At 38.8% G+C, this 18,518-nt stretch overlaps 1 protein-coding gene across 4 annotated transcripts; it reads right to left on the bottom strand.

Annotated features, from left to right (window-relative positions):
• Positions 1 to 3,523: 3,523 nt before the first annotated feature.
• On the bottom strand, positions 3,524 to 18,450 carry LOC114310164 (uncharacterized). 4 transcript variants are annotated; one of them, XR_014330217.1, is made up of 6 exons: positions 17,682 to 18,450; positions 16,944 to 17,006; positions 9,564 to 9,660; positions 6,147 to 6,428; positions 5,119 to 5,210; positions 3,524 to 4,336 (listed from the first exon to the last, which is right to left on the bottom strand). XR_014330217.1 is itself a non-coding variant. In XM_082869906.1 (4 exons), exons 1-4 carry the CDS (start codon positions 17,747 to 17,749, stop codon positions 3,740 to 3,742), a joined length of 825 nt encoding a protein of 274 aa, XP_082726032.1. In that variant the 5' UTR covers positions 17,750 to 18,323; the 3' UTR covers positions 3,524 to 3,739. The 4 variants fall into 4 exon arrangements, 2 of the variants coding, with proteins under 2 accessions (XP_082726032.1, XP_082726033.1); XR_014330216.1 differs by having other exon boundaries at positions 5,089 to 5,210; positions 17,682 to 18,448; XM_082869906.1 differs by lacking the exons at positions 5,119 to 5,210; positions 6,147 to 6,428 and having other exon boundaries at positions 17,682 to 18,323.
• Positions 18,451 to 18,518: the final 68 nt, after the last annotated feature.

Raw genomic sequence — 18,518 nt, 5'->3', positions numbered from 1 at the left:
ATTATTCGGCTTGGAGGCAAACAATTAGTTCACGATTTTTTTTTTTTTTTTTTTTTTTTTAACTCAGTATCCGACTCAATAGATCCACTAGTATAAAACTTGCTACTTTGTACTGTTCTATTATTGCTGTTTTGTTTAAGCCGTGTACCTTAGCTTGGAAGGTTCCTCCGCTACTTTGAATACTCAGTTGCATTCCTGTGGTTTTATGTCTCGTTTGATCATTAATTGGATTATAATTCCGTAAATGTACTTTACGATAAAAGAATCAGGTAAAATTATTGATTTATTTTTTCGCTTTATTTTATTTCTTTCAATTGATTTACACTCGTGAGAAAATTGTTTATTTTTCCTATGAAAGTATAATTAACCCAAATATTTTACTATATTAATAATTTTATAATAATTGACTTGAAAGCATTCCTATTTAAGAAATAAATAAATAAATACTTTAGATTAAAACTATTATAATGGTTGAAAGAAATGGAAATTTGTGTATCTGTATTATATTAAATCAAATGAATGAATACAATAGGAAAAACCTGTATATATAGGTTGAAAAGAAACCTAGATAATTATAGAAGAAGATAGAGATACAAAGAGATAGAGATACAAGATAGGGATAGAGATACAAATAGATAAGTATAATATAATATACATTAACAGCCCCCTCAAACTCAAGATGGATAAGCATCAACCAACTTGAGTTGGGAAACTAGATTATTAAAACGACTAGGAGAATGAGCCTTGGTGAAGACATCGGCTGTCTGATTGGCAGAGATAACAAAGATAAGACGAACAGTGTCACTAGTAATATGATATCGTACGAAGTGACAATCAATCTCAATATGCTTTGTGCGATCATGAAAGACATCATTATGGGTAATTTGAATAGCACTCTAATTATCACAATAGAGGTTAATCGCAGTAGAATGAGACATCCCTATCTCAGAAAGAAACCAACGAAGCCACATAAGCTCTTGAGTAGTGTTAGCAAGAGCACGATACTCAGCCTCAGTACTAGAACGAGCAACAAGAGTTTGTTTCTTGCTACGCTAGGCAATAAGAGAGTCACCTAAGAAGAAGCAAAATCCTGTAGTAGAATGGCAATCAGTAGAATCCCCTGCCTAAGCTGCATTAGAAAATGGGTGTAACTGTAGAGATGAGTGTGCTGAGTAGTGAAGACCATGAAACATAGTTCCTTTGAGATAGCGCAAAATGTGAACCAAAGCATCATAGTGCGAAGAGCGAAGAGCAGCCATGAACTAACTAACAATTTGAACAACATAGGTAATGTCTAGACGAGTAACTATCAGATAAACAAGACTGCCAACTAGCTGACGATATAAGGTAGCATCAGATAACAGGTGACCATCAAGAGGTGTGAGACGAGTCTGAGGATCAACTGGGGTAGGAGCAGTCTTGCAATCGGTAAGACCAGCACGAGCCAGGAGATCAGAGGTATACTTGGCCTGGATGAGAAAGTAACCAGAAGGATCATGAGAAATTTCCAAGCTGAGGAAATAACTAAGCAAACCTAAATCTTTCATCTCAAATTGGCGACTGAGGAACTGTTTGAGACTAGGGATACCCATTATGTCATCCCCGGTGATGATCATATCATCAACATAGAGAAAAAGAAGAATAACACCACGCTTTGTCTTGCGTATAAATAGAGCAGAATCATAGGCACTGGAAGAGAATCTAAAGTCACTAATGGTAGAACTGGACTTGGCAAACCAGGCACGAGGAGCTCGTTTCAAACCATACAAAGCACGGCGAGGTTTATAGACCTTGGTGGACGGAATTGAGAAACCAGGAGAAGGCTGCATATAAACGTCCTCAGTGAGATCGCCATTGAGAAAGGCGTTCTTGACATCCATTTGACAAAGATTCCAATGATGAGCAACAGTAACGACAAGTAGGGTGCGAACTAAAGTAAGACAAGCAACAAAAGCAAGTGTTTCCTCGTAATCAATCCCATATTCTTGAGTAAACCCCCGAGTAACAAGAAGAGCTTCGTAACGCTCAATGGAACCATCAGAGTGGGTTTTGATCTTGTAGACCCATTTGTAACTAATAACACTCTTGCCAGGTGGAAGGTCAACTATATCCCAGGTATGAGTTTTATCTAAAGTCTACAGTTCATCACTCATAGCTTACTGCTAAACAGGGTTAGACCAAGCCTCTCGATAGGAAGTAGGTTCATGAGAAGAAAAAGCAGTGGAACCAACAATGAAATCACAAAGAAGTACAGAAAATTGTGTTACCCGAGTAGAATGACGAAGAAGTACCTCTAGTGTAGAAAATGATATAGTGGAATCAAGGGATGTATGAGGCTCACTGGGAGAGGGAATGATAACAAGACTAGGAGGTGGAGTAGGAGTAGATATAGAAGTTGGCTCAGGATTAGGGAGTGGAGTAGCAAGACTAGGAGGCGAAGCAGAATCCTCAAGATGGGCCAGAGTCATTATGTCAAAAATAGTGTTTGTATCAAGCTCGTCAAACAGAAGAGAGAGATCTGTAAAGAACGATGTAGTGAAAGGAATAGACAAATGAAACTTAGATGTAGAGGAGAACATTTTGTGTTCTTAAAATACTACATGACGAGAGACACGTAGATGACGAGAAAAAGGATCCCAACAACACCTTTATGTTCAATCCCATACCCTAAGAAGCAACACAAATGGGCACGAGGTTCTAATTTGGTGCTCATGTGGTTGAAGAAGAACAAAACAAGTACATCTAAACACACAAAGACCAGTATAGGCAAGAGGTGTGCACTACAAGAATTAACACTTTTGCCGACCAAAAAATTGGTCGCTAAAAGCCCATTTTTGGTCGCTAATTGTCAAAAATGGGCTATCCGCGACCAATTTTTTTGGTTACTACTTTGGTCGCCAATTGAGGGTTGGCAAAAGTAATTCGCGACCAAAATTTTGGTTGGTCGGGAAAAGGCGGATTTGCCGACTAAATTTTTGGTCGCTAAATATATCATTACCGTGACTAATTCATTTAGTTGCTAAAACAATTTCGTCGCGAAAAGTGATATTTTTCCGACCAAATATCTTAGTCGCCAATTGACACATTTTGCGACCAAAAAGTTTGGTCGCCAATTGTGACATTCCACGATCAAAAAATTTTGGCCGCCAATTGTGACATTCCACGACCAAAAATTTTGGTCGCCAATTGTCACATTCCGCGACCAAATTATTTGGTCGCCAATTGTCACATTTCGCGACCAAAAGAAATGTTTGCGCAACTAAAACTTTAGTCGGTAGTAGACCTATTCGCGACCAAATCCTTTGGTTGCCAAAATTAATAATTTTAACGACTAATTATTTAGTCGCCAAATGTGCTTGGTGATACACCGACTACTTTATTTAGTCGGCAAAAGTATAACTTACTGGGGCACGAGTGCCCTTACTAGTTTTGGGGCTTTGATTAGCAAAAGCTATTGGGGATTTGGGACAAAAGTACAACATTTCACACTCTCAGTTGCCATGGAATGCAAAAGATCGGAACATTTCCCCATCAATCATAAACATTACAAGACAACTTTATTTCTTTACAATCGTGTCAAGTACAAAGAGAGACAGACACAGAGAAGTCACAGAATCAACTTAACCTTCCCCACCAAAAAAATAGCAAGACTGTCTGCAAGATAACAAGGTAAAAGCTACATACTAAACTTTACATTCCCAATATATACATTCATGCAGCAGTAGCATGAAAGCTACCCTTAGATGGCTTCGCACATTCGCTTGCTTCTTCCATTCCGAACTCTTTTTGCTGCTCTCTGTTCAGTGTTCAAATCTTCAACACTACAATCATATTCTAAACTAGAATCTGTCAATATCTTGCCACAAACATTTTGAGGATTTTCTATTTGGTTATTGCATCCAATTGGTGAACCTCCACAGTTTTCATTCACTCCAACTGATAGAACCTTAGCAGGGGTATGATCTACACTCTTAAAGCTTTCTTCTTTACCTTTTTTCACCACTTTGTTATCTTTAATCACAAAAGTTGTAGTTGGAACATCACAAGAGTTGACCAATCCCATGGCAATCCTCCTCCTCAGCCACTGTTTGTCCTTGACAGAAGTTTCCCGTCCAAATGTTGCTTTAAAGGTTTCATGAAGTTCCCTAACTGATAGGTTGTCCAAGCATATTTCACCTTTTAACTTTGAAAAATCAGGCTTTGAACTAGTACAGATAGCAGAAATTGATGATCCACTTTTGATTGGTCCATCTAAAGGGCTTGAGCATTCTCCACCACTTCCAAGCTGATCAATATGACTCTCATTTGAATTTGTTTCCAACGAAGGAATAGTTTCCTGCAAGGGCGTTGAAATTTGAAGCTTTTTGTCAAGTGAAGTCAATATACTGTGCCTATTAGATATAGGATATGTGTGCTCATGAAAGTGGAAGACAGATCAAATATTAGTTGCACAAAACTATATTTATTCAAATATACTCCAACAAGAATTAAGTATAAATATACAAAAATGCTAGAGATCAAATTTTGAACTACACACTAAATTACCAACTATTCTTTTGTTTCTTTGAGATCTGTATGTTTGACAGTTCTATCACAGTTGGGCTGAGTTTATTCCTCTACGGGAGTAGGTTTCTCTTTTACTTAGCACCGTTAAATTGAGTTTCTGAGTAAGAAACGTCACCCTAGGAGTTTCCTGCTACTTAATCAAATCATCCTCAAGCCAAGCAAACAACCTTAGATTGTTTAACCCTTTCCAAAATATTCTTTATATACAATATAAAAGAATAAAGGCCAAAAGGATCAGAGATATACTAGTACCTTGATATCATCACAAATGTGTTAACATGCAAGAAAAAAAATAACCCAGGAAATACCAGCAATATCAGTAATAATAGAAAAAGTATTACTAAATTAACAAAGAAAAATAAAAGAAAAGAAAAGAAAACTTTATTTAAAAAAAAAAAAAGAAACCTAGCAACCAAGAGACTAGGATTCCTAAATTAGGCACAACAGCAAAGAATTAATATGTTAAAATTCAAATTTTATCAATCTAATAAACTCGTGGAAGAAAAAGCAAAATGGCAGTACCTGTTGTAGGAAAGAAAGGCCAAAAACCACCTCATGTTCATCGTCTAATTTCCCCATACCAACTCCTGTGTCAAGCTGAGCATTTGACCTTTCTGCATTTACTTTAGGGTTCTCAGATTGACCTGGAAAACATTTGTCCGTCAACTAAATTACCAACAAAGAGAACCAAAGAGAAAGAAGCCCAAATACATCAATACACATGTAGATACACAAACAGATCTAGTGAGCAAGTGTTGCGAGTATTGAGATCAAAGCAGGGCATTCCACCTCCAAAGAGTCACAAAAATAAATGATTTCTTTTTCTTCTTTTTTGGATCAGTAAAAGAATCTTTATTGATTATAACAACTGATGATGATTATAACAACTAAAAATAATCTTTATCGAGGCATCACAGCTCGATATAGCAATCCCGACTAGGTTGGCACCGCCATACGAGCCCAATCATTTGCTAGCACACGGCCAAGGTTGGAGAGTCACCAACCAAATAGCACAACCAAAACTAGAAAAATCTACAAACAACAACTACCAACAAACAAAAGGAGAGCATAAGTACACTCAACACAACCAGTAAACAAAGCACCAACAGCTCTCAGACCCTTTCAACACACCAGCAACCAGCCTGCACTTTCAGCAAAGCCAGACTTACCTCAAACAGTGTCTGACCTGCTTAAGATTAGACACACACCAAATTATGCAATATAACAATCAATTTTCATCACATAACATGTCAGAGAAATCTAATCTTACTAGGTGAATGAAGAGAAATGAATGCTTTTAATCTAATCTTTCTTTTCAAAAAATATAAAAAATCCTGTTTAGATCTATAAGACCTATTGTATTATAGAGAGATGATATGTATGGGACATGAGGACAGTTGAGATAAAGGACCTTCTAATAACAGTCTAGTATAATTCTTTATGAAGCTCATTTTCGTAGTTTCACAATTATACTATCTAACCAAATGACCGTATGTACATTAATTGGAAAGAATCATATAATTTCAGCTAATGAGTTGAAGAAGTAAAAAACTGTTTGAAATAAGATAAGTAAAAATCACCACTTTTACATCGAGGCAAGGATCATTGACCATATCCTTTAATTGAGAAGTTATGTAGGCATTCTGTAATTTTGCAACCCGACTGTGTGCACCGGAACTACTTGGAAAGGTGAGATTTACGACAGTCCAGACACAAGCTGTGTGTAACCTGCTATCATTACTCCGCAAAAGCTTGATCATAATTGATTGGATGTTGTCACCTATTTGTGGGAAAAGTTGGTCCATGACTGCTTCCTTGTGGAATTCATTCCCAGATGCCACATTATTGAGCACGTACATACCCTATATCAGAAAGGTTTCAAGATCTATCAAAAGCAAAACAATCGCATAATCCCTATTCCAGGCATGTTGTAGATCTGTCATATAATGGCAAACAAGACGATTTCTCCAATTTCTGCTGACTACCATTTCCGGATGAGTTGGAAATTTGAACCAGTTTCATGCAAAATGAAACTCATCAATTGAAATCATAAATCAGAATAAACATTTAAAGAGTTCTTCACTTTAAATTAGTGCAACTTTGCAGCTACCTTCTGATCTACTCTAATACAAGTTCACCATTCAAGAAAGGTGCATTTAATTCTTATGAAAAGTGTAACAACCCTTATTTCAACTTAGTCATACTTGCATACATTTATGAATGATCTTGTTTTGGTATATGCATTTGCAAATCTTGTCTTGTTTTGCTCGAATGTTGCTTGCATGCTTTGTTCTTGCCTGGTGTGTTGCCGAGGTCATCTTAAGCCTAGACACCTTCGAAACCTTTTCCACTTAGAATTGTCGTGGAATCCCTTCGGTTGACCTCCATCTCCACCCTGGCATATTGGCCGAGATGTCACCATTTAGGCCGAGGCGCGCGTCGCCTAGGCCGAGATGTGCATCATCTAGGCCGAGATGTTAATATCTAGGCGTTCTAGATCCTCGACCCTTGCACTAGCGATTTTGTTCCTGGAACGGTATGACCTAGGCCGAGGTATAGCACATCTAGGCCAAGGTGTGGCACAGCTTAGTCAAGTGTTGTCCTTCCAAGCCGATGTCCTTGCCACTTGTGTGCCGGAGTCTTGTTGTTAGCCGATGTCATTATTTGCCGAGTGCTCTTGCTGTTTAGCTTGTTGAATACACTTTGCCATGGTCTTGTCCAATCAGTCAGTCACCTTTTCGAGTAGAGCCAACCAGCCAGTGCCACGTGTCCCAACAGAGGGTTAAGTCAGTGACTGTCAGGAGAAACATATCATTTTGTATCAAATCTTGCCTTTTAGAGAGAGAAACTCTAGGAAGAAGAAGGAGAAGTTTAAGCAAGAGAGAGTGAACTACCAAGCTTGATCGTTGGAGCTTGAACCGTTAGATTCGAGTTTTGAGGTTATAATCTTAACCTACTCTTGTTGTTCTTATAGATCATCTAGCTGCATTACACGATCAAACCTGTTCGGCACGTCATGCATTGATTTAAAGATGGTTTTAGAAAGAGAAAATGGTTTTCATGTATTCTTGAAGAAAAGCCTCGTTTGATCCGAGAGTTGCATTAAGGCTCATGTTTTTGTGTTTGTTTTGATAAGATCCTTGAGTATGGGTACCCAGGTCCATGTTTTTGAATTCATAGCATGAAATCTCAACTTTCGTAATAGCAAGTTTTGACCTTTGCATTCATCTTCCTCATGTTCATGTTCTTCATGTTTTTCAAGAGGGAAACCCAGATTTTCCCGACTTCGCTTTTGAATGTGGCCGTCGGGGCCACACCTCAACAAGGAGGTGTGGGACCTCGGCCTAGACCTGGTGGTTGCCCAGCATGTTTCCAAAAATAAGAAACGGTGTTTTGATTTGATTTGACTTAATTTGTGAAGAATGCCGAGGTCATTTGTATGCATGCTAGACTTGTTTTGAGTAGTGCATTCAATAGACTTTGCCATGTGTTTGTAGGATTGGGACTTGCCTTGACCCTGACGTTTAAAGAACTATGTGAGTGGTATTTTTAATAAAGCTATGTTATATATTTTGATAAAAACTTTGCTTTGCTTTGTTTTGAAAGTATTTGTTAAGCATGAATAATTGTCCCTATTTTGTATGTCAAACATTATCTTGTTTTGATGATCTTCTCGGAAAGTCCCTTGTGCTGGAGGACTCTAAACTTTCGCAGCACATCTCGTTTTGAAAGTCCCTTGTGCTGGAGGACTCTAAACTTTCACAGCACATCTTGTTTTGAAAGTCCCTTGTGCTGGAGGACTCTAAACTTTCGCAGCACATCTTGTCTTGAAAGTCCCTTGTGCTAGAGGACTCTAAACTTTCGCAGTACTCTCGTGTTAAAGGGCTACGGGCCTTTGTAACATAGGTCCCTTGTGTTAGAGGATTCTAAACTTTTGTAGCACCCTTGTTTGAGATATCTCCCTTGCTTTGTCTTGTTTTGCCACTGACAGTGTACCGCGTAGATGTGTTTGCCGGAATGTTATCATTTGTAATATGTTGATGCTAGTAAGCATCCCTTGAAGCTTTGAAGATTTGTTAAATGGACGAGGTCCATCCCTTGTTATATAAAGTTTTGACTTGTACTGTTTGGAAAGGACTTCAGCTATTATTCATGCAAACCCCTTTATTATTTATACCATTCACTGAGTATCCAAGCTCACCCTCTCTATATATATGTAGGTGTTGAGCAAGAAGGCGATGATGCCTAGATGTGATTCGCGAGCTTGTTTTGGATTTTTGTCATGCCGGCTTGACTTGTAATTATGTCAGCAGTCTTGAAAATCATGCTTCTCGACTTGTAATATTCGTATTTCGTACACGTCGGCTTGAGAAGCCTTTTGATCAAGATGTGTGTTTTGTATGTATGTTATGTCGGCAACGAGGATGTCGGCAATCTGGCAGACTATGTTCCTTGACCTGTAGTTCATGCATTTTGTTGTGTCGGCTTGTGAAGCCCTTGTTAAAATGAAAGATGTAATTTGTACTTTGCTTCATTTGTAATTAAGTTGTAACCCATATGGAGATGGTTACCATTTCATTTGACTTATGCACAGCTCTTATGGACTAATCTGATTTGTATGTATCGCTTCCGTACTTGTGAGCCCCATATATTTATACTCTGTTGTGTGTGAATTTTGAAAGTTGGCCTTCGGTAAATCTCGGATTACTGGCCATCACGGCACCAAACTACTAGGGGCGGTTTGGGGTCGTGACAAAAAGTCTATGTTGCAGACGTTATAGATGCATATAAATGTCAACCAAAATTAAGTACAACACAAACACCATTATTATTGGCTGAGAAAATTGACCGAAGCAACTATAAATGGAAAAAGAGAAGTAAATGCAGGCATTATAGATGCATATAAAGGTCAACCAAAATTAAGTACAACACCAGCACCATTATTATTGGTTGAGAAATTGAATGAATCAACTGTAAATGGAAAAAGAGAAGTAAACCTTTAGTTCATTGAATGTGCTTGCAGCAGTAAAACGCACAGAAATCGGGAAAAAGACTGATGCATCTACTGGAGGGACAACAAACTCCATAGATCCACTGCCAAGTGTTCCGAAATGAAGTTAGAAACCAAACAAGCACTACAAATTGTAGAATGCACAATAAATTTTAGTTTTTAAATAAAAGAAACATCATCATATGTTGGAGAAAAATGGTTGAATAAGAAATTGCCTCATAAATGTGTATATAACTCACACATTTAAGGCTCATCAGTTTTACAAAATTGATTGGGCAGTTTTGCTAGCATTAGTTGCCAGCCTTGATGGCTAGAGGCTCCTCCCCTCTCCCCCATGGTGTATAAAAGGAGGCCCTATTCCTTGAAAAGAGATATAGAATTTTTCCTTGACATCCATACACTGTCAGTCTACTTCTCCTATAATTTTCTTCCTGAGAGAGAGTGTTGCCGTTGTCCGTTCACTAAGCTAATCAGAAGGTGCTTCTGTTGTAGCTGGTAAAAACCGTCGTATCCTGGGAAGTAGACGCCGGCGTACCTCCAGCACCCAACGGTGAGGCGGCAAATCTATTTTAAGGAGACTGTGGTATCACACAAGCTTCGGTTTGCTTCCTTTAACCATTTTATATTTTATCTGTATTTTATTCAGCATGTTATTTTTCCTGGGATTGAAGGTTTGTTTTGTTCATCTCATAATTTTGCGATGCAATGTGAAATTATGTAATGTGAGTAGTTTTTCCCAACAAGCTTAAAATAGATTCGACGAATTAGATTAATAGATTCATAGGTGTGTGTAATAATTTTGCATGTAATTGGCCACTGGTAGTACTAGCGAGTTAATTGGTTTATTAGATGCATGTACACAGGGTTAAACTTTTGATTTTGCCATTTTGTGTATGCTACTGTTTGGTCTTCCCATGGCATGGAATAGGCCACTATTATCAATAGGGAAGAAGAGTTCCATTGATGCAACGTTAATTCACTGTATTTTCTAATTAATTTATTAATTTATGGTGTACCGGTTCATGTCTTGTATTTCTAGATTTACATGCTTCTAGTTCATATGCTTCTAGTTTACAATATAAATTACATGTTCATTCGGGTTTAATTTTTAGTGTAATTTACATTTCTAGCATGTTTATTAGGTAGTAAATTTTCATATAACTTGTACCTATTAATCTTTAATTTAGGTGTGGAGTTGTAAAGTTTATAACTTGCCTATATTTAAATTCATGTTAATTTCTCTAGAATTATTTGCATGTTAATCATGTCATTTGCAATTCTTGCCTAGTAATGTGATTTAAGTATTTAGGAGTTATAAAATGTTTGTAACTTGCCTCAATTAATTACATGTTTAGTGTACCATAAGTTCATATGTAACCTTTACCAATTTAAAATATGGTTTAATTATATTTAATTTAGGTCTGTAACTTATATAGTTAATTACATGTTTATTATGTAATTAATTTTTTACAGTTTTTTTTTTAGTTTAAATTCTAGATGGGTAACTTAAGGGTTGGTTTTAATCTTTACTTACAGTTATTTATTAGTTTGTTTGCTAGTACCCTCCCCTTCAATCACTACTTTCCCAAAAGCAAAGAAAAGCTGAGGGAGGTTTTGTTGTATTTTGCTGCTAACTCTTTATTGCAGGAATACCTATGGAAATGGGAAAAAGGATTAATTTGGACTAAATATTTGAAGCAATTGTTTGCTTGAGTGTTTATTTGTGGTTATTCACCAATATGTAAACCACGTTTTATTTGCTTGTAATTATTTGAGCGATTTTGTTGTAATTGCTTGTACAGTTTGGAACTTGGTGTGTTTAACCTAGTTCATCCCTTGGAAAATTTAATTCTTAAAGTTGTTTCCTATGGACTAGGAGTCAACATGCTCTTGAAAGTTTTGTCTAAGGTTAACTGGGTTTTAAGTGGGACCGGTGTGACCTCTCCAGTCTTCCTGGAAACTTTCCTGACCATGTTCGATTCTAGGTTGCGTGGTGAGACTAGTTTTGAATTAAATTTCCAATTGTGGGATTTTCTAGTGTTAAGTTTGATTTCTGAAAATACAGAATAGTGAAAATTCTGCTATAATTTTTCAGAAATGGCAACTGTCTCTGATGCTGCTACTGCTGCTGCTAATGTTAGTGGGGATCCGAACCCCAGGGCGACTGGCTTGCCAACCCCTGCTGTGACCTCTGTGGTCAATCCTCCTGTTGTTACTCCGGCTATTCCAGGAGGACCGCTCAATCATCACGAGCGCCCGGAGAAGTTCATGGGAGTGAATTTCAAGAGATGGCAACAGAAGATGCTGTTTTATTTGACTACTCTAAGCCTTGCGTGGTTTCTGAGTGAAGATGTACCAGCCGTAAAGGAGAATGAGCAAGATAAACAAAAGCTCATGGCTCTAGACGCTTGGAAACAAGCAGACTTCTTATGCTGGAATTACATTCTGAACGGCTTGGCGGATCCGCTTTTCAACGTATTCTATGCCAAGAAATCGGCTAAGGAGTTGTGGGATGCCTTGGACAAAAAGTACAAGACCGAGGATGCTGGGGTAAAGAAATTTATCGTCAGCTGATTCCTAGACTTCAAGATGGTGGACTCTAAAACTGTCCTGAGTCAAGTCCAAGAGTTTCAAGTGATTCTGCACGAGATACATGCAGAAGGGATGGTCCTAAGTGAGTCATTCCAGGCAGCTGCTTTGATTGAGAAGCTGCCTAACGGCTGGAAAGACTTCAAGAACTACTTGAAGCACAAACGAAAGGAGATGACAGTCGAAGAACTCGTTGTCAAGCTCCGGATTGAAGAGGACAACAGGAAGAAAGGAGGGAGTACCTCCACTATCAAAGCCAACATGGTTGAGCATGGCGATTCCTCGGGGGCGAGGAAAAAACCACCGACAGGCAAAAGCTCAAAGTTGGAAGCTAGAGGAGGAATCTCCAAAAGGCCAGCCTACAAGCCAAAAGAGCCTACTTTTAGGTTCGATGGCAAATGCTTTAACTGTGGAAGTGACGGGCATCGGGCAGTTGATTGTCTGAAGAAGAAGCCCTACAGGAAAAACCCTCCCCAACACAAAAACCTAGCACATATGGCTGAAATGGAGGAATTGTCACACGATGTGGACGACATGTATCTGTCAGCCGTCGTGTCAGAAGTGAACATGGTGGGATCAAACCCGAGGGAGTGGTGGGTGGACACTGGGGCCACTCGCCATATTTGTGCAGAGAAGAAAATGTTCACAACTTTCGAACCGGTTTCAAACGGGGAGAAGTTGTTTATGGGAAACTCTGCAACCTCAGTTGTTGAGGGTAAAGGCAAGGTGATCCTGAAGATGACTTCAGGAAAAGAACTGACTTTGAACGATGTCCTTTTTGTGCCGGACATTCGTAAGAACCTTGTCTCGGGGTCTCTCCTAAGCAAGCACGGCTTCCGCATGGTGTTTGAATCAGACAAGGTCGTGTTGACCAAGGGCGGGGTCTATGTGGAGAAGGGACATATGTCAGGTGGTATGTTTAAATTGAATGTAATGACACTTATCCCTAAGATTAATGAGAAAGCTTCTTCTTCTGCTTATATGCTTGAGTCCCCTAATTTATGGCATCGTAGATTGGGTCATGTAAATTTTGACTCTTTACGTAGATTAATCAAGTTAGATCACATACCATCTTTCAAGATTAATCCACAACACAAGTGTGAAACTTGTGTAGAAGCAAAATTGACAAGGTCTTCTTTTCATTCTATTGAAAGAAGTACCCAGCCTTTGGGTTTAGTGCATAGTGATGTGTGTGACTTGAAAGTTATATAATCACGTGGTGGCAACAAGTACTTCATCACTTTTGTTGATGATTGCACTAAATACTGTTATGTGTATTTGCTTAAAAGTAAAGACGAGGTTATTAATAAATTTATTCTTTTTAAGAATGAAGTTGAGAATCAATTAAGCCGGAAAATCAAGGCATTGAGAAGTGATCGTGGTGGTGAGTATGAATCCCTGTTTTCCGAGACTTGTGCTCAATTTGGGATTATTCACCAAACCACAGCGCCTTGTTCACCTCAGTCAAATGGTGTTGCTGAGAGGAAGAACAGGACGCTGAAAGAGATGATAAATGCATGTTGATAAGTTCTGGGTTGCCACAGAACTTATGGGGGGAAGCAATTCTCTCCGCGAATTATATTCTTAATAGAATACCACGGAAGAAAGTGGACAAGACTGCATATGAGTTGTTGAAAGGTCACAAGCCTTCATATAAATACATACGAATGTGGGGGTGTCTTGCAAAAGTGGCGGTACCTACACCCAAGCGGGTTAGGATAGGTCCGAAAACCGTGGACTGTATTTTCATTGGTTATGCACAAAATAGTAGTGCATATAGATTTCTTGTGCACAAGTCTGATATTTTAGATATACACAAGAATACTATCATGGAATCTAGAAGTGCATCTTTCTTTGAAGATGTATTTCCGTGTCGTCCCCAAGACAGGGTTCCGAGTTCCATGAAAGAAATAGATGATCACGAAGACGATCACATAGATGATCACATGGATGATCAAACAGTTGATCAAATAACTGACAAGTAGATGATCAAGCTGATGAAGTAGATGAGCCAAGAAGGAGTAAAAGGGCTAGAACCACAAAGTCTTTTGGTCCAGACTTCTCGACTTATATGTTAGAGGGAGAACCTCGAACATTCCATGAAGCTGTGACTTCACCTGAAAATCCTTTATGGAAAGAAGCAATTAAGAGTGAGATTGACTCCATTTTACAGAACCAAACTTGGGAGTTGGTTGATCTACCCCCAGGCAGTAAGGCCTTGGGGAGTAAGTGGATCTTTCGAAGAAAGATGAAAACGGATGGGTCAATTGACAAATATAAAGCTCGGCTAGTTATCAAAGGATATAGACAGCGAGAAGGCCTGGATTACTTTGATACGTATTCACCTGTGACAAGGATTACATCCATTCGCATGGTGATTGCAATAGCAGCTTTACGTGGTTTAGAAATACATTAGATAGATGTAAAGACAGCTTCCTTAAATGGAGATTTAGATGAAGAAATCTACATAGAGCAACCCGAGGGGTTTTCAACTCCAGGAAAAAGTAAGAAAGTCTGTAAGCTTGTCAAGTCATTGTATGGTTTGAAGCAAGCTCCCAAACAATGGCATGAGAAGTTTGACAATGCTATGTTGTCAAATGGGTTTCGAATCAATGAGTGTGATAAGTGCGTATATGTTAAAGACACTGACAAAGGTTATGTCATTTTGTGTCTATACGTTGATGACATACTCATTGTTGGTAGCAATGATGAAATGATTAAAGCTACCAAAAGATTGTTAAACTCTAAGTTTGACATGAAGGATATGGGCCTTGCAGATGTCATTCTGGGTGTTAAGATCACCAGAACATCTGGTGGTATTGTACTTTCTCAAGCTCATCATGTTAATAAGATACTTGAGAAATTTGGAAAGTCAGATACAAGTATGTTTAGGACACCGGTAGACTTAAGTCTATATTTGACCAAGAATAATGGTGAGAGTGTCTCTCAACTAGAATATTCTCGGGTCATTAGGAGTTTGATGTATCTTATGAGTTGTACAAGGTCGGATATCGCCTACGCTGTTAGTAGGCTGAGTAGATACACGAGTAATCCTAATGCTACTCATTGGAAGGGCATTATGCGGGTTTTGGGGTATATCCGTTATACCTGGATTATGGACTGCATTATATCAGATACCCAGCGGTACTAGAAGGGTATAGTGACGCAAATTGGATATCTGATATAAAAGATTCCAAATCCACTAGTGGTTATGTGTTTACCCTCGGAGGGACAGCCGTGTCTTGGAAATCTGCCAAGCAAACGTGTATCTCGAGATCAACAATGGAATCTGAGTTTATTGCTTTAGATAAAGCAACTGAAGAAGCTGAATGGCTTCGCCAGTTTGTTGAGGATATTCTACGTTGGCCGAAACCTGTGCCAGCTATCAATATTCATTGCGATAGCCAATCAGCGATTGGTCGGGCACAGAGTAATACGTATAATGGAAAGTCTAGACATATCCATCGTAGACATAATTCCATACAACAACTACTCTCAAATGGAGTTGTCTCTCTAGACTATGTCAAGTCTAAGGACAACATTGCGGATCTGCTAACCAAAGGGTTAACTCGAGAGTTAGTAGAAAAGTCGTCAAGAGGAATGGGGTTAAGGCCTTTAGTAAAGGTTATCGGAACGGAAAACCCAAGCTAGTTGACTGGAGATCCCAAGATCTAGGTTCAAAGGGACAACCTAACTTCATGTAACGGGTGAGTCACTGAAGAGGTAAATCCTCTTGCCCATTCCTTTATACAGTGATGTCCTGTGGGGGTGGAAGGTTAAGCTAATGCTTTTAATGACCTTAGTGATGTGGTATAATGAAATACCGTATCTAGGTCACCTATGTGAGTGCGAAGTGGGGCCGCTTCTTTAAGAATTGCCAAGGCTGAATTCTTTAAAAACACTCACAGAACCAGGCTAGTGTTCCAGGGCCATACCGAACACACCAGTGAGAACAAGAACAATGGTTGGGCTAACTCCTGTGTGAGGTCTATTGTCTCGGTTTACATAAACGGCAGAACAATTCAAGACATCGCGTTCACTGGTCAGCCAGTAAATCCGATAGGCTTTCACTACGAAAGGTTCAAGGCCAACAGCTACCTTTTCTGATGCAGGGTTAGTCTATGTGCTCTCTCTCTTTCTGAGTCTTTGTTGATAAACGTTGAGCGTTTGCTGTATTCGGTCAATTTTTATTCATGTGGGGGATTATTGGAGAAAAATGATTGAATAAGAAATTGCCTCATAAATGTGTATATAACTCACACATTTAAGGCTCATCAGTTTTACAAAATTGATTAGGCAGTTTTGCTAGCATTAGTTGCCAGCCTTGATGGCTAGAGGCTCCTCCCCTCTTCCCCATGGTGTATAAAAGGAGGCCTTATTCCTTGAAAAGAGATATAGAATTTTTCCTTGACATCCATACACTGTCAGTCTACTTCTCCTATAATTTTTTTCTTGAGAGAGAGTGCTGCCGTTGTCCGTTCGCTAAGCTAATCAGAAGGTGCTTCTGTTGTAGCTGGTAAAAATCGTTGTATCCTGGGAAGTAAACGCCGGCGTACCTCCAACACCCAACGGTGAGGCGGCGAATCTATTTTAAGGAGACTGTGGTATCACACAGGTTTCGGTTTGCTTCCTTTAACCATTTTATATTTTATCTGTATTTTATTCAGCATGTTATTTTTCCTGGGATTAAAGGTTTGTTTTGTTCATCTCATAATTTTGCGATATGCAATGTGAAATTATGTAATGTGAGTAGTTTTTCCCAACATCATATGCTGACCTGCGGTTTAAGTTATCAATGAGAAGTATGGACCACTGTAAAATGGAATTTCTGGAATCATAACTGTAAGAAAACATACAGGTATTGTAAACCCAACTCCATTGAACAAGAGAAGTGGAACAAAACCCATTTATTGGTGAGCAAATCATTAAACTGTGTACCTTCTAAAAAGTCTGTTGAAAGCGAAATAAAAAAAGGGAGTAATCAAAGCAGCTATATGAGGTTTTTGCAGTAATTATTGTGGGAATATCAAGCTATAATTTTAAGAAGTTACATAACAAGATCTTGATAAGCTGGTACATCAATTCCATTTCCTGAAAGGTCATTTTAAAACCATTTTGAAGTGGTATAGATGAAACATCAAAAATGTATAATACATTTTTCAAATTTTACGAGAAAAAGAAAAACAGTAAGTGGTCCCAAAATATTTTTCACATTTTGCCTTCCCTCATACTGCTAAACAGAGACAAATGATGTGAAAAGCATATCAATGCAAAACAATCACGACTTCCAAATAAATAAATAAAAATAGTCTTTTCTACAAAATGTAACTATATTTTGGAGGATATAGCTTTTACCATGCCATTCTAATCGACCCAACATCCATTTCTCCTAAAATTGATCTCAACTATAACTCACAATCCAAGACTCCATCAAATAATTGCTCAGCTCTCAAACAATAATGACCTAAAACTGTATGAACATAAGATTTAATAACAATATAAATTAAGAATTCACCTCCATTCACCATCATTCTGCTTTACATTTGGTGCCTCTCTAAGAGCTGGAAGAGGTACTGAAATCATAACATTCTGCAAGTCAAATGTTGATGAAGCTTCATACTCGATACTGACGTAAGTTTCAGTTCCAGAAACCGAGGGCCAGCAGTGGACTGAGATTATATAGGTGAAATTAGATGGCGAATCAATAAATCCACATTACATCCATCACAACACAGGTTTGCTTTATGACCTCAATCCTCTCTTCTTCCATAGCCCCCAAATTATATATATATATATATAGAGAGAGAGAGAGACCGAGGGCAAAGGCTAGAGAGGGAGAGAGCGAGAAACAGAGACAGACAGACAGACAGATCGAGAGTGAGAGAGAACCTGTGAGGATGCGGCGGTGGCGGTGGCAGTGGCGTACGACGCTGGTCAGCGATGAGGTGAGATTGGGTGAGGATCCCACAGAAATGAGAAGTCCATTAGACAGAGGGCGATGGTGATGGCGATGCGTGACGGACGTGAGCAGTGGTGGTGAGGGACTTCGGTGAGCTAGAGAGAGTAGGCACCGATTGAGAGAGAGAATACAAAGAGAGGGAGTGGGCGGATCAACATATAGAGAGACACAGAGAGCGAGCTGGAGACAGAGAGGAGAGACGGGATTAGAAATGGCGACCAAATTTTATAAATGGCAACCAAATTTTTAGAGAGAGTGGGTACAAAACTACGTCGTTTTATAAATGGCGACCAAATTTTTTTTTGTCGCAAAAAAATTTCATTTCCCCCCTCCATGTTTCAAATTTCCCTCCCAAACTTTTCGCGACCAAATGACTAGATTAGTCGCAGAAAA

This window comes from Camellia sinensis, chromosome 5 (assembly GCF_055761805.1).
Source record: "Camellia sinensis isolate YWXY chromosome 5, ASM5576180v1, whole genome shotgun sequence".
NCBI classification, from domain to species: Eukaryota; Viridiplantae; Streptophyta; class Magnoliopsida; order Ericales; family Theaceae; genus Camellia; species Camellia sinensis.
This window is presented reverse-complemented; position numbering and strand designations above follow the sequence as displayed.